The 17,361-nt window shown below is 39.0% G+C and overlaps 1 protein-coding gene across 1 annotated transcript in view; it reads right to left on the bottom strand.

Annotated features, from left to right (window-relative positions):
- LOC131684765 (uncharacterized) overlaps window positions 1–17,361 on the bottom strand; it is a 713,337-nt gene continuing 695,976 nt past the window's right edge. Inside the window, exons 22-26 of the mRNA XM_058967900.1 lie at window positions 12,355–12,581; window positions 11,984–12,287; window positions 11,699–11,914; window positions 11,327–11,643; window positions 1–11,270 (exon numbers count right to left, since the gene is read on the bottom strand). Coding sequence (XP_058823883.1) covers window positions 10,980–11,270; window positions 11,327–11,643; window positions 11,699–11,914; window positions 11,984–12,287; window positions 12,355–12,581 — 1,355 coding nt within the window. The 3' untranslated portion in view covers window positions 1–10,979. The remainder of the gene's footprint in view (window positions 11,271–11,326; window positions 11,644–11,698; window positions 11,915–11,983; window positions 12,288–12,354; window positions 12,582–17,361) is intronic.

The following is a 17,361-nucleotide window of genomic DNA, read 5'->3' as shown; positions in this document are numbered from 1 at the left end:
TGCATCATCCATCAATGTTTTTTTCAATATGTATATGTTATGTATATATCCATCCACGTATTCTCTCCAATATATAAACATCTAATAATTATCATATATACTTTAATCTTCTCTTTCAGTTATTCCGGCTCGTATGTACACTATACACATCGACAGTACGGTATCGGGTTGCTTTATTGTTGGTTGTGTGTCTGTCACACCTCCTTCCACATACATATTTTTTAAGATTAATCTTATTTCAACGTTTCCCATAATCGCTTCTGCTGATCTTACATTCGTTTTATCAACCGTATCGTCCGTCAACCATTCGGCATTATGTCTTCGTCGATAAATGTACATATAAAATATTCAGTTCCTTCGCGATTTGCATTGTTCTGTGTTTTTGTTTTTTTTTGTTGCGACTGATAGACATTTGAACTGCCTGAGGGCAGAGGACCAAACTTTCAGCATTTGTTAATTCAAATGACAGTTTACAGTTTAGTTTTTTTCTCTCTCTCTTGTTGAGGTTCCAACTGTGCTGGTTGATGGTAACAGAGGGGAAAATATTTAGAAGGTTGATGGTAAATGTCATTTTGAATGCCCGAATAAAAATGAACGATTAATGAACGATGTTGCTTATGTGGTCGGTGCTAAGTCAGACCGGACTAAGTCGCAAAACATAAAAAAATGAGATAATGATGTCACTGGATAGGAAATTTCGTCAGCTACATTTGACTTTTGCCAGATTTGGAATATGTAACAATAATCAAGAATTATGACAAAAATTAATTTTCAATTATAATGTAAAGGATGCTATGATTCAAACCTTAAACTCGTTTTTCTCGAAATCAATATTTTGTCACTTAGTCCGGTCTGACTTAACACCGACCATGTGTCCATTTGAAATGCTCTCGTCGATTTGATGGTTTGATATATTGTCGCGCTTATAATAAAATCTCACATTGCGGGCGTCCGAAAGGCGCATCAAATATAGCTGCAGTTACCCCGCAAGCCGATTTCAGTGGAGCCACTAGACAATGAGACAGTCGCACATAAGCGAACTATAGGAGTGATAATCAGCCTCTATTGCAAATTAATGTAGAGGATCTTCTCTTGCAATGTTTATTTTTCTGCCAGCTTTGTGCTTTTCAAAAGCTGCCACGCGCCTATCTGGATTGAGCTTTCCTATAATTGCATATCGAGCGATAATCCTGCAAGTCACAATAGAGGAAACCAAAATCTACACAGGGTATTTGAAGGCAAGGAAGTATGATAATACATTTTTCTGGGTTTTTTTGTGAAATCTTTATGGCAATTTGAAAATTTGCTGTAAATCTGTATTTAGACTTAAAATCTGTTTAATACAGATTGATCGGTATAAATGGACGACTCTTTCCAGTTCTGACTCAGAATAAAATGCTCCTATTGACATCTACTATCAACCTTTAAGTTATTTTAGAGTTGGTTCACACAACCGCACATTAGACGACAATAGCTTGCAACTGCGATGGAAATTGATCTTGAAAAATAATATATTATTATTCGTGGGTTATTTTTTAGTAATTAGTCGTCTGATGCTTGAAGATTACGTATATTGTGTGGATGGAGAGTAAAGGGGTTACACCACCGTGGAAGTTCAAAAAAATCGCAATTTTCTATTAGCCAGAAACATGCTTTAGGGTCTTCATATGTCAAATTATGGAAGGTAGCACTAATATGTAAATGTTCGAATTATCAATTCTTCCGCAACGCCTCTTATGGATACCCTGAGCGCACTGAATACTTCAACCACGTTTTCCTCGAAACCACTTTTTTTAAACTGACCGGAAATGTAACACGAACAAATGATTTTCGATCGTTCTGAAATTGTTACAGTATATTCAAAATTATTTCCTCCAGCGACGTACGTAGCAGTTTATTTTTTCATTGTGTATTTTTATATGCGACTAGCTAATACCCATCGCGCGTTGCTGTGACACTCTGCGAAATAGGAGGAAACACAATTTGTTCCAAAGCGCCATCTGGCAGGCAGATAATCTCCAACTAATAGCACACAAACACGCCCCATACCAAATACCTACTGTGTGCGAATGTTTACGGTAATCGGTTAAGCCGTTTGGGAGTCTATAAATCATATACATACAAACTTTGACTTTCATATATATAGATTTTGTGGCGCTTTATAACACATTTTCAGTGTTTTCTACTATAAAGTGTGCGAAAAATCAAAATATCGAAAAAATCCTACGTACGTCGCTTGCTGTCATTCTATGCAATCCAAAAAACTTTGGTTTTTTGACCTAGGTCAAAAATTACGGGAGATAGATTTTCGGTTGTGGGCCCTTTCTAAAATAACTCACGGGTAGGAAAATGCTGCACAGCCGCCATCTTGTGATCAAACCACTTGAATTTTTTTGTGCAACATGGTAATAATTTAGGTTTTATGATAGTTTTATAACCACTCATAAAACTTAGATTGCACTTATAACGTGCTATAAAACTTCAATTGTTACTTGGGCTTGTATTTTTAATCCCATTTTTATTGATCTCGATTCATCTCTTCATTGCGTCAAGAAAAATTTCTAAAATATGCCTTTTTTTTCGAGTGCAACCCCTTAATGAAGCTATGTAACACTTTTTATCACCGGCAGAGAATAAAACGAATAACAATTAGATTGGAAATGTGCCATTTTTCATTGGTAGATGCTAGTGTAACTCTTCCCGGAACGAGCTCGGAGACAAGAACTTTTAGGGACGATCGAGTTACCTACACTGAAAAAACTTAACACGTTAACATCATGTGGAAATCCACTGAATTATTTCAATCCACAAACACGTGAAATGCACACGGTTGCCACTTCAATATCCATTCGAGTGTGGGAAATATGGTTTTCAAATGAAATTCATGCGAACATGGTATGAAGAGCACATCAACATCATTAGAAATACCATTGACTAAAATTTCCAAATGAATTACACGTGAATATCACTTTCTTTTACTTATAGTCTTCATTGGCAGAAGAATCGGTGAAATCAATTGTTTTACATGTAGAAATGCACTACATGTTTTTCATGCAAGAGTCATGTGGAAAGTTCATACTATACGACTCAATAGTATGGCAATGAACATTCAATGGATAAATATGTCGTATTCACGTGGAATTTGTTTGAATTTAGTTTGAAACACCACATGAAATGCTTTTAATGGATTTTCATGTGAAATTCAAAGGGAAATCATTTCTTTTACTTTTTAACATGAGAACGCACATGAGAGTGATGTTTAATTGCATATGGTTTTATCGTGTCGATTATTTTCAGTGTACCTTTTTGTGATCTTGGACCGTACACCCAAAACAAGAATTACCTGCATCAATGCAAGGATTGCTAGGTCAAATTGCAAGCGATCCGGTAATGTGCAAAAATGCATGTAATGCAAGAAAAATGGAAAAAGTTTATTTTTCCTATGTATTAGCGTTATACGGTGACCACTACACGTTAAACAAAAAAGGGACGGCAGGCATTGAAAAACGACCATTCACTGGCAGATAAATAACCAATACTTTGTCCATCCAACCACGCCATCAGATAGTTATGAGTGGATTAAAGTCACTTGGACGATTTCACGATTAGTGAGAAAAGTAACGAACGAAACCCGGATTTGAACTCATGCTCTTGCGCATCGTAGTACTGACTATGAACACTGCTCTGTTTTGCACATGAGGACAGAGTGTTAAAACTGGTACAATCAGCACATCCGCAATTCGAAAATGTCGCGTATTAATGAATGAGTCTCAATATTGCGTTTAATGGTGTTGGTAAGGAATGAATAAAAAGCAGACGGTAAATAAAAACTAACCCTGCGTTGCTATAACAACTAGCATAGGCAGGTGAATGTGGTGGTAATCCTTCGATAGTCGTGTTGTAGAAACGTATGTAGGTATAACAAGAGATGAAGTGGTTTTATGAAACTGCAAAATAGCAAGCGACGCTAACATTATTTGCAAGTGATTGTCGCTTGCAATTATTGCAAGAGATTTTAGTTTTGGGTGCACGTTCACCGGGAGGAGGATATTCTGGTGAGTCTCGGACCCGCATTATAGGGAATGGTCATTGCGCTTGCATGTTGTCCATTTTAGGAGCGGTCAGAAATAAATTCAGAACCAAAGATAAGCAGCACGAAATGTGGTAACAGGCTCATATTGTTGTCAGTAAAATAGCCACAGGAATATTGGTTCAGTACCATTAGGGTGGCTGCTACAAAGTAGAGTGCTAACAAGCGATCAATTACAATTGCTAACTCAACTTAGAGTGACTGGACTGCACTTAAAAAAGTATCATCATTTTTGCTTTGTTCCTTAAGAAGCAGCACAGCAAATTTTTTGCCTGGAAAATGTAATTGAACGAAGCGAAAAGTCGAGTACAACGTACCCTTATTCATCATACTATTTGAGCTAATGCGTTGAATAGAGATAGCAGATACTGCTCTAACTAATGTGTTCAAATGGGTGAGATGAATAGAGGAGCTAAGATGAATTAGGGAGCAGTAATCCTACATTCGACTAGGAGTCGAATACTTATTCATTCAATCAGGGCCGTAGAGAGGGGGGGGGCGAGGTGTTTCCCCCCGGGCCCGGAGCTTTGAAGGGGCCCGAATTTTTAACAGAAACTAAAATTTTAACAAATACTTTTTCGACAAAAATTTATTTGAGAATACAATTAAAAATTCAATATCTAGTGTATGAGGTAACTAGAATAGCGAAAATTCTAAACTACTGCATATTTGATATCAACTGTGTTTATACCAACCTAATTCTCGCATCGAAACAAGATCAGACTCGAGCGGGCATAGCGGAATTAACAAAGAGATTTGTTATAGGAAAATTCCTAACCTAAATGAAGAAGCGAATGACCTTAAGGTTAAAATGTCTATACTCGAAACAAAAATATGATCAGACTTGTAAGGGTTAAACAGTTAAATGGTTTGATTAGAAGTTATGAGGTTGTCTTCAAATTTCGCCAATTTGAAATCGATTTTGTGATTTATTGAATTTCCAATCTTCGAAAGCGCTGGATTAGTATCGGAAGTAATTATTGAAAGAAAAAAGGGTGGGTAATGTCTGCGACATAACCGGAGAGATGTAGAATACATAACAACTCATAACAGATAACAGATAATAATTGATTTCTGAAAATCAATTTTTCTTTATTCATGTAAATTATACATACTTACAAATCTAATAGAAGATCCCTGGTCATATTTCTGAATCATGAGTGCGAACATTGTGTAATTTCGTTAAGCACAATGAATGTTACAAACTTTCCAAACTCGACCTTCTTTTCCTTCCGAAATATTGAAATGGGGTGTCTATATTGAACCGTTAGTCGTAGTCACAATAAAAAAAAATCTAATTGGGAATTCTTTTCCATTGCCAACTATTTTTCTTTTTTTCCGAATCTGCAGCATAGATCTTTGAAAATATTGTTGAATGTTATTGATGAAAAACTGAAAATGCATTTGACAACACTGCTCACCCAATCGATGGTGGGAAGACGCATATTCGTTTTGATTATGCTAGTATTAGTAGCAGAAAGGAATAAAAAGGCACATGGCCCGAAAACGAGCGAGAGAGCGATAGTAGTGCGTATACGCTCTACTATACTAAAAATGTGTCGGTCGGTTTTTGTCAGAGATACCAGATTTGCAGACATGTCTGCAAATTCGCAGACTTTTAATTTTAGCTGCAGATTTTTTCGATGACGCAGATATTTGCAGATTTTTTAGTTTGGTTGCCGATATTTACAGATTTTTGAATATAAAGGCTCTTAGTTACACTAGCTTCCCTTACATTTTTTGTTCTTCCCAGATTTTTAAAATTATTATTGCAGACATTTGAAAAAAGTATCTGGCATCTCTGGTCATCATTCGTGTGGCCATCGTTGTAAGTAGTACCAGCCAGCAGAACAGCAGGAATTTTTGCGCCATGGCCCGTACCAAACAGAACGTCCGCAAGCAGTCAGCAAGGAAGGCCATCCGCAAACGTATCCCAACCCTTGGTGGCGTTGAGAAGCCAAGTGCTACATAAGTCGCTCTGTGAGAAATTCGCCGCTATCGGAAGTGAACGGAGCTACTATACCGCAAGCTGCCCTTCCAATGTATGGTCCGTGAAATCGACGTAAAAAAATATTTTTCCCATTTTTTTGCGGTTTTAGCTGCATGACAGGGTGGCCATTTACACAGCTTTTTTGCAATATCAGATTTTTTCTCTTTTTTTTACCGAAGATTAGCATGCGACGGAATCAATTTAAAATAGCGAAAGAATTGAAAATATACCGTTAGCTCCATCCGCCCAGTTTAGAATAAACATCTAGCAATATATAGGCCCTGTTGGTCAGGTATCGGACGGTCATGAATTGACAGTTCATGGATTTATTCACCCCTTCACTACCTGTTCAGAGAAAATCGGAAATTATTTGTTACTATTTTTTGGTACCCATTTAATTAATTGTTTAGTGTGCCTTTTTGATTCCTAACTCGATTCCTTTGTTTTTGCTTGGTTCATAACCAATAGTCGCTCGAACACTTCACATAAAAATCAATTCAAATTACATTTTTGTAGCCTTGCGGATTTGAAAAGGTTAAATCTTAAAAATGGCGGTTTCGCAATCTTGTCACCATCTTGTTTTTTCGCAATTTTTGCTAATTTCCAGTGATAACCACAATATTTATCACAATTTGAATAGGTTTACACTGCTCAAGCTAGAAACATGAGAAATAGCATTAACGGAAAACTTTCACTAATAAATCTTCATCCGACTTTGTTTGTCCTGAAAAGGACTGTTTTGGATACATTTGGGACGCGCGAATTTACTTGTTGCTGGCGGTGATCTTCGGGGCAGCATTCTTGATGCGACGAATAACGTTTTCAATAAAGTACACGGTAAAAAATTGCCACGTCTAATCCAAGAGATTTTTCACATGAATTAGTTTGTCATGCCTCACTACCAATTGAAGTGATTTAGCTTTGATATTCTGGTGATTTACAAATGGCACCAAAGTGATTCGGCTTTTAAAACTATTTAATGGATTTTATCTATAAGTTAAAATGCTTATCTGTTGGATTCGCATCATTGTTCAAATCTATTGAATTTGAATAGTTCAACCTTTGTTTACAAATATCAAAAGTCCATGAACCTTATTGTCGTAAAACAAACACTTGAAAATCGGTGTAAGAATGTGAAAATCCAGAGAGTATGTAATTTCTAGAGTATACGAAAGTGTGCGTATCACATAATATTTGTTAAGCTCAAATTTATTATGTTATTATTTGTGTTCAAGGCACGGAATGCACCGGAAACTTTATATTATGATAAATCATAAATATCAGCTTGGAAAGCATGCGGAGTTCAATGCATGATCCATTAGAAGCCATGTGTAAAGCATTCCAAATTGAAGTGATTTTCTGTTGATTTCGCAGTGCTTTGATGTGATCAATTTCAATAGATTGACACATCGCATTGCAATGTTTGTCAAGTAGTGCGAACTCAACAGCAAATCACTTTACATCAACGTGTGCAATTTTTAAATTAACACGTTAAAACTAAGATTTGCTGTTATGTTGTTATGCTTGCAGTCGTGAATTGCTGGTTGGTTACTTTTAACTGGAACGCTTTTTAGTTAGACATCTGCTAATTGGATCACTGTACCACAGAATGCTAAAATTTCATCTCAGAATTAGATATGCAAACAGATGCATTTACACCATTATCGTCTCCTTTACAGAGTTTAAACCATTTATCAGTCAGTTCAACTAGCGAATAAAATTGGTGACCATATCAGGCGAATAAAAACTCAGTTATTTTAGCTGTCTGCCATAATGTCATTCGAATTTTTGACACACCACAATTAGTGAAGATCGTCTGCGAAGGGCCGAAGAATTCAGCGCTAAATACTCGACATTGAAGTAAACAGAAACATGAACAGTTCCACGTAGCTTCCCTGGGTTATTCCTGGCGTAGAAGTAAATAAGGGTGCTTGAGATGATTCAATCACAATTATCTCTCGATCTGCGGTGACGGTCAATCGTTGAATTGTCAATGAATGCAAGTAGGCTATGCACAGAAAAAAAATGACAGCTCTATGAATCCTTTCACGGCAACCATGGCGAAAGTAGTGAAGCAACTACGTTCGATGGTTTGTGATCATCGCTGTTTTCACCCCGGAATAGGGTTGCCACCCCTCCGGGTTTGACGCGGAGACTCCGGTTTTCGAGAGCGATCTTCGGGTCTCCGGGTTTTACATCAATTTCTCCGGGTTTGGTGGGAAGAAGCATAGGTTCAATTTTTTTTTTGAAGAGCGAAGAGTTCACCAAATATTGCTAATTTCTTTCACAAACCAATGAAAATGAAAAACAAATAAAAGGGGGAGGTGAGTTTTGCCCCTTTGTTGCGAAATTAAAATTTGTTGGTAACGAATAACCGACACCACATAGTGCGATGTCACAGCTCTGCATCCTTTGCTCTCCTTTTCCAGTTAGTTGTGGAGTAGAGCAATGCTCGTTTGACTTATCCTCCACAGTGAGAGTAGCTGGTGCTTTTGTATTCTTGGCACTTAGTCGGGGAAGTGAAATACTCCCCCTCATTAAACCGATAAAACCGTTCTCAAAAGTGAAAAATTTACAGTTTTACTTTAACGTAGTAATAGAAAGCGATCAAAGTGCTCTAAAATGCCGAGCAATCGGTATGATTCCAATTTTTGTTTCGTTCCACTCAAAATCTACCACCCCCCAGATCAGTGATAATCTCCGGGTCAAAGCCTCTCCAGAGGTGGCAACCCTACCCCGGAACGAAGAAGACCATCAGTGTGTCGACCGGATACAGCCAAGCGCTTATATCCTGGCACTCCTGGAGAAATGTGAGAGCACAAGCCGGTTCCGGTTATCCAGCGGTTTTGCGTAACCATAAGGTACAGCATGCCCTGAAGCGGAAGACGAAGTGGCGAAATATTTCTCTGCCTTGAGCCGGGGGTTGGTTTCATGGGTTTTTCGATGGTATGAAATTTGGCACATTTATGGACTTTTCAAGCGCCCGTCATTTTTGTGAAATCATGAATTCATACAGGAATCAATAAAAATTTGTTTTGTTTTTCATCATCCATACGAAGATTCTCTTTTATATGGACGCATCATACCCAGTTCGAGACGGTGTTCCAAGAAGTCATTCCACGATAGCTATTGATGTCTGGCTTATTTTCCTTTTTATGGACTGGAAACATGTTTGTGCATTTCTAGCAAAAGAATAAATGCCATTGGCATGAGATAATTGCAAGTGGTTAAGAAGCCAAGTCTCAAACGTGCCTTTTGAGAAGCACCGGAGGGATAATCACAGACTAACAGACATAACACTATGAGGGAATTCCCTCAAAAAACATCGATCCGACAATTTTTCCAGAACACTAGCTCCACCTTTTATTCACAGTCCCAAACACTCATTTACTGGTGGGTTACCCCTCAGGTTTGGGAACAATTTTTCACTAGTGGTCTATCCCTCATATGCTTGTTCAAATGTCAGTGGCGCCATAATTTCAAATGTGGCCACAGTCCCAACTACAAATATATTAAAAATGACCGTTAAAGCGGGCGAAGCTTTGTCTTTGAGTGTTATGTCTGTTAGTCTGTGGGATAATGTTGGGTTCCAGGTTCCAACTATTTAAGGCTTTTTTCTCGTACTCTGTTTGAGAGTGAGTTTGCATTGCAGTTTTTGTCGGGTCGACCGTAACTGCAAGCTGGTCCAGAGTAAATAAAACCCAACGAAAACAAAAATTTTAGGCTTATTGAAAAAAACAGGACAAACTAATCGTTTTCCTCGACATCCCAGGACACCAGGATCTTCAGTTAAAAACCAGGACATGTCCTGGGAAACCAGGACGTATGGTCGTCACCCTACACTGTTGTCATGTATTGGCCCGTGTGATTACTTGGTACAAGTCGGTAATTTCATATAACTGAAACATTCTCCATGGCAGTTGCGAAGCTACAGCGTTCAACCCAACTTTTAATTTACACGGTGCTATGGGAAGAAACCTTATGTATTTTTAACCTTTGACTAGGGGTTTGTTACTACTTTGCTATTGATATCAGTGATTGCATCACAATTTCACAAACTTGTATGCCATGAAATGCTGTTTGTTCCGCCAACTTTCCTCAACTCGGCCTTCAGATAATGCACAGCATTGTGATAGCATTAAATGTGATTAGTTCGTTATACGTAAGATATGATGATTTGTATTAAAAGCTGCATTCCATTAAATATTTTACCTAATACATAAGAGCAACGAAACGATTGTTGAACCAACACGGCTGTCGAATTGAATGCGACGAATCGATTCCTCAATAGCAAAGCAGTAACATTTAGCACGATACTTAGCTGCCAAAAGACAGAGTTTGCACAATTTATCAGATGCTGCCTATGCGATACGCCGTCATCTAGAGTATATATTTTCTAATAATGGTTAACTACTAATATATAGTCAACAGAAGTTTAGTTTTCATGCTCTTCCTTTAACATAATTATCGTCGGATAAAAACGTCTCTTTTAAAGATTTTACCTAAACTCACAAACATAGCATGAAGAAAACAACGCAACAGTCATCACTGGCATATCTAGCTCTCTAGTAAATAAAATGGCCGCTGGCCACACTCTGGTAATGGCTACGTTTTGGCGTCGAAAATTAATCGATTTTTGATTTCGAAATGCGTACATACAACGGAAAAGAACAACATTTTTTCTATAGAATCTGCTAAACACATCGTCAACACATAACAACAAAGTTCTTCCGAAAGCGGACACGAAGATCTACTTGTACCAAAGACGATACCTTTTCTCCAATTACCTCCTGGCAAAGGGAGGAGGCCGCCCGGTATGAAGTGACACATGGTGGGACTATCGTAGGAAAGCCACGGTGAAAGGGAGGAACAGCTGCTTCACTACAGCTGATCGTCTTCCTATAATCCACAGTCGAAGCTTTCGCCCCACTCACTGTACCGAGAGTCCTGCTTCTGGAGTCGTTGCTGGCACGCTTCCAGGTAGCTGTCCTGAATGCGATACATGCCACTATTTGCCTGGTACATCAGTGTTTCCAGAATACGTTCGTTCTTGATGGCCTTCGATGGGAGCACGATTTTGATCAGTTCCTGTGGTGAAATTCGGTGTAGTTTCAAATCACGCGCTAACCGCTCCATGATGCAGCGGAACTCCACCTTGGCGTCCGTTTTAGCCGATGCTTTCGATTTCACCTGGTAAAGAGTTTGGTACTGGTAGTTGTTAGAGCAATAAATGCATATAGACGTACCTTTTGCTTCGCCCACGCCAACATAGCTTCGAACTTGCGGACCTCGGGTATCTCTAGATTCCGACACATGATCATTTGCACCATACTTTCACTGAGCGTGAGGAAATCCGATGTTTGGAATAAAGCGTACGCACGGGTTTCGACGAACGCCAGAATCATATTGACCAGTTCGGAGGCGGACGTGTATCGCCAGTAGTAGTTCTCCAGCGACGTTAACATCGGACAGACAACGTCTATCCGTAGGAACTGTTTTGCGTGATGGAAACAGGCTTGCAACAGCTCGGGAAGATCGTAGTGTTCGGCAGCGCAGATTAATCCTATAAAGGAAAGTGACTAATTGGATAAATCGCTTGATTTTTTTTGGAGCCTTACCTGGAATTGATATGCACGTCAACGGGCAACTGCCGGTGTGCAAATAATCCAGCAGCACCCGGAACGTCTCCGGATCGAACTCAATGATCGTGAACTCGGTCTGCGCTAGTTTCGCGCGATCCACCTTCTGTGCATCGGCACAAACGGACAGTCTTGGAACGGCTAGTTGGCTAGCATTGGCTTTGTTTTTAGAATCTCTTTCTTTGCCATCCTTATCTGTGATACGCGTTACAAATGGGAAAATTAGGCAATTGATCTAACCAGAACAGTCAGTACACTACAAACCGGAACAATCCTGGGAGGAGGCCCACTTCTTTTTGTCTTCCACGTTGAGCTGCGATTGCTGTTTCCTTATCGAACGGCCCCACCCGGCAGTGATCGTGCCGAGGCGGGAGAATGCTCGCTTCACCATCGGAGACGAGGGAACACTTTTCGGTCGGGGCGATTCGATGTCCGGCACTTGAAGAAAGTTACTGCTCTTGGGCCGTTGGTTTTGCGGTGATAGAAGCGTAGGAGCCGGTCGGGCTAAGAGCTCAGCGACCGGGACTTGAGGTGATCCGAAACCAGTTTGGATGCCGTACAGCATTTCCTGTTAGAATTTGAGATTTCATTAGTATCCCACCTCCGGTTGTATTTGTAAGATGAAAGGTTCGTACCTGAAAGACACGACTCCTCACGCCGAGTATGGCGCGGACGCCGATGAAACGGGCGCGTTGCTTCGACTGCTGGCCTACCAGGAACACCACGTCGAATAGCTGTGCGTTCTGAAGACACGACGGTTCTGAGTTTAAAAATACGCGTGTAAAATCCTTCGCTAATTGATCATAGTCCTCGAACTGATCTCTAACCGAATCTAGTAACGGTGAAGAAGGCCTCATGTGTCCTGTTAGGGGGAAACAAATACTATTCATCAGAATGGATGGCACACTACAGAAACAACAGCGGAGAACATTTATTGGCGGAGGGGGCAGGGTTGATTTGGAGAAGAAATCCAACTCATCATCGTCCATACCTTGACTATCTTCTTCGGATCTCAAGGCTACAAGAGGATGCAAATTATGATGTATATATTGTTTACAATAGTACTCAAACTGGGTCCAGCATAATCAATCGATCATTTTGGAAACAATATCTTTAATAAGCGGGATACTTGTACGGTCAACAACCGGCAGAAGGAGAATCTATTATCTTCGGAGCTCAGCGGTAAACAAAGCAAATAATTTCAATTGCAGAACAATGGCTAGCACGGTCCAAATGGGAGCAGGCTAAGATGCTGTACAATTGAGATACGCGCGCCCCATCGTTTTACTGACGCTATTTCCTGAATGGTGTAAGGAGAATAAAGGCACACTTGAACAAGGACTGCGTTGAGTGGAGTGTGTAATTCAATAGGAGTTGTTGTCTCCCGGTTTGCTGCAATGATTCCTGTGACTACTTAGAATAGGCTACACTTGGCACCTGCAGCTCCAATGTTCGGAAACAGTGACACAGACTAGAAATACGGGGTTTTGAGTCCACCTTATGATGCCATTTTGATTTATTCTAACTTAATGACTATGTTCAGTACACTTGGGATAAGTGTATCGAATTTGCTTTGTGGCAAATCCGCATGGACCAAAAGCGCTTTTACCGTATTATCAATCCACAATGAATGGAAGCGCGGCAAGGAATCGTGACAACTATTTATTTCGTAAAAAAAAACTTAGAATTTGAAGCGATGACATACATCAATCGATTGTAATCAATGCAGAATACAATTTAAGGAAAATAATATTGGTAAATTCATAAAAAAAATATTCATGTAGATAGAGAATCGAATAGAATAAGGAACTGACTTGCGATTATGGGCAGTATGAATTTAAAAATACCGCTAGAAGTACCAATAAATTAAGATTTTTACTTATTCAGCCTATATCTTTGAAATCAAAGCAATGACATATTTCCACATAATTAAAAAAAAATCATAAATTGTTGTAATCGATTGATGTAGAACAATGAATTCTGTGTATCTAAAATACACTGAAATGGTTTTTGTCATGAAAAAAATATTTATCAAAATTTCCACCAACATTTCAAAAATACAGGTCAATTCGGGAGAGATACCGCATGTGCGGGTCAGGCTTGTTATTTGCTCACACAATGTGCCACAAAGAGCGAAATACACCGATGAAAAATAGAGCAGCAGTCCAGGCATTGTCATTCTCTCTCACTCACGCCAGAAGAAGCTTATCCGATGTCCAACTTTTCCGAGATAAGATGAGTCGCAAAATTCTTCGTCTCCACAAATAGCGTAAGAATATTTTTTCGGATAAAATTTGATTTTTTCCTTCTCACCGGAGAAGGGGATAATATTTTAATTTCGTGGAAATCAATAAAAGCGTCAAAATATATACTTAATTTCAAAGAATAGCGGCAAAGAAGTACGATAGACTTGTTTTTTCGTGTTTTGGAGTAGCGACAGCAAGGCAGCGAGCGCAAAAAGGATACCGTGATAAACTCATTCGTTCATTCTCCGGCGGTTTTATTTATCCGGCTTCATGAGGCTTGATTACACCTATAAATCGGCTGGCACCTTAACTTTTCTTAAGGAGGTACTTTTAGTACTGTCGGAACCGACAGCATGAAGTAACAAGTTACTTTACGCTCGTCCGGACATGCAGCAGACTCAGGTGATTCGCATTTCTACTGCCAAAAGATCCTGACTCCTGCGGTAGCAGACAAAGGGTTCAGTTGCCGGTAAACTCTAAGCTTGCTGATATGACCCTTTCCACGCTTTTCTAAACTTTCTTCCTTCAACTACTTGCTCTCCCTAGAGTACTATGGCTCTTAATATTGAAAAATATACTTCATTTTCCAGTCCCTTGCTAATTGAATGTCGTTAAAAACACAAAAAAGGAAAATTGACTCATTCTTAGTCGTTAATAAAAACAGGAAAGAAATTTTCAAACGTAATTCAAAACTGTCATGGGATGGGTTTGCGCCCCCCAAAGCCTCTCCCTTCCGCACGGGTCAGGTGGTGCTTTCAAACGCGTGTATTAATTAAACCATTTTATTCAATCGAAAAAATTTCTAAAGAGGAAACAAATGTAATAAAATGATATTTTTCGAAAATAACTGAAACAAATCAATCATCGTTATTTCGAAGGAATCCACGCACTTTTCTGTTGAAGTCGCTCTTCATCCGGCGCACACCTTCTTCCTTGGCCTGCTGATTCAATCAATTCCTCATCCGACCGATCTCACTGGAGACTGTGCTTCTCAGCGTCAGTTTCCGCTTCATTGTCGCCCAATATTTCGATATTGGACGGAGCTGGGGACAAATTTATGGATTCTGCTTCTTTGTGATGAACTGGACTCCATAGCACGTATTTGCTTTAATGGTAATTGGCTAAGTCTTTCAAAAACGTAACCGACTATCATGGCACTTAATGAAAGCTAGCATCTGTTAGTTAAGGAACTTCGTTTACTTTCGAATTCGTATTATTATCTGTCACGAAAACGCTGCTTTTTTGTCACAGGAACAGATCCCTTACCAAATCATAAGTTTGTCGTGAACCTATCCGCACAGAGAACAGACGTTCATCTTCAGCATTTAACTTGTGTAAAATCTCTAACGGTTTCGAAGGTAGTTGGGATATCCAAACCAGGTGCGCTACTGTCATGTTTTTTTTGTGGCTGAGTTCGACAGAATTGACAGCGGTTATTCCTCTACCCAGTCAAACTAGTCCGGAACCGGTTTGGACTTCCAGCATGAATTCCAGCTTAAATGCATCAACCGATAGAGTCGGAATCGGTTGTTTTCTTTGACCAAGATTCCATACTGAATCCATTTAGGATTTCGAACCGGTTTCGGAATAGATTTGACGGATAGTTGGGATAGGTTGGTGTGGCGGCGCTAGTGTTTATTTAAAATGTTTACACACGTTTTTTAAATATTTTTGTTCGATCATGGATGTCTGTTCTCTGTGCTATCCGCGAAAAAATTTAGCCATAAAATTTGTTTGAAATCGACTATCGCATAGGTTTCATCGTCGATCGGAGCACATCAACCGAGTTTCACCAGCATCTGGTCGAATAGCTTACTGACTTGGATTCTGGCCAATGTTTGTTGCTTGAGGCTTCGCATGGGTTGTTTACTTTCTCGATAATATTTGTAATCTTCTCGGATTCGCTGTAGACTACAGCGATTAGCATTCTTTTTTATCCATATTACATCAGGCTGACCTTCAACTGCAATTGATGATATATGGTATTAATCCGAGGCTTTATCGTGATCCATTGCTAGGCACATTTAAAAAAATCTCAAGATCGGGGCGCAGTAACTTGAGTTACAGCTATTCATAACCTCCAAACTCATAGTCGAAAGTTGGTTAAAGTTGAATATGTGTTCTAAGTGTATGAACTCCTGCGCAACCAAACCAGCTGTAGTCAACTGAGTTCACAAGAACCATGCATTTAATAAAAAGACTGCAATCATTACTAGTAACTTTTGGGGAATTTGATTCAAGTTTTTCATATACTTTTATCGTGACTACGACTTACCTTTCTATATAGAGGCCAAATTAAAAAAAAATTCGGAAGAAACAGGAGGAAGAGTTTTTAAACGGAGTAACATTATATTTGCGTTAGTCAGTTGAAAAATATTGATCAATTTTGTATTAAATTTCGAACAGTGTTAATCGACAAAATAAGAATATATTGTAATAGACGATGCAACCTACGTTATTAAAGATTTAAAGCAATTATCAGGTTCAAATTGTTACACGTCAATAAATGGGGTTGTTGGATATTTCTACACAAAAATTCCCGGATAAATATTTTGTGTGGTAAACCATTTGAAGTTACGGTAAAAACAATTGAAGTTTCGTAGCAACCTGAACTGTAAACTGTCAATCTACCTCCAAAAGTGAAGAAAGAAACGCCTGTTAAAGGCTCCCAGTTCGTCACCATCGTATAAACCATTTCTAACATCTAGTCACTACAGCTGAGTAATTTTTTCGTGGTATGAGGAGAATGGCGAGCATTTTGTACTGAGGATACCACTCTACCCAAGATTGTAAGATTTCCGAAAAAATGTGGAACTAGGCAGCAAGCATCGAAACATACAGGGGGACCTAACCGCGATGATCTGAAATTATTCTTGTATATTTATTAATTAATTTATTTATTTATTTGGAGTTAATATCAACGGACACAGTATGATCCTTGTGATAGTTTATTAATATATTCAAAATAATAGTTTGCAACCAGCAACGAAGAAAGTGAAAGTCAAACTTGGTACGCTGTTGAAAGTTCGTTGCAAACCAATGAAGGTACCGTTAACTCCATAGTTCGACGAAGAAGTAATTAGAGAAAAACGTTTTTACGAAAAGTTCGAGAGCGACTGTTCACATTTTTCGCATTGAGAATCTTGGAACAATCAATATTATCATACAAAATATCCGAAATAGTCATAACGCGTCACTTTCATAACCTTGCTGGTGTGGGTCGTTACAAAACACCCGGACAAATCTGCGCTGTACTGATTGAATTCGATAGACGCCGTTGGGATAATGAAGGTGCCACACAACTGAGAAATATTCCAGTGTTGATCAAACGAGCAAGCAGTAGAGAGACTTCAAGCAGTAAATGTCGGAAAAGTGTTTGGGCATTCTCAGGACGAG

The sequence above is a fragment of the Topomyia yanbarensis genome, chromosome 2, assembly GCF_030247195.1.
Source record: "Topomyia yanbarensis strain Yona2022 chromosome 2, ASM3024719v1, whole genome shotgun sequence".
NCBI classification, from domain to species: Eukaryota; Metazoa; Arthropoda; class Insecta; order Diptera; family Culicidae; genus Topomyia; species Topomyia yanbarensis.
Note: the sequence above shows the minus strand (reverse complement) of the source record. Positions and strands in the feature narration are given on the sequence as shown.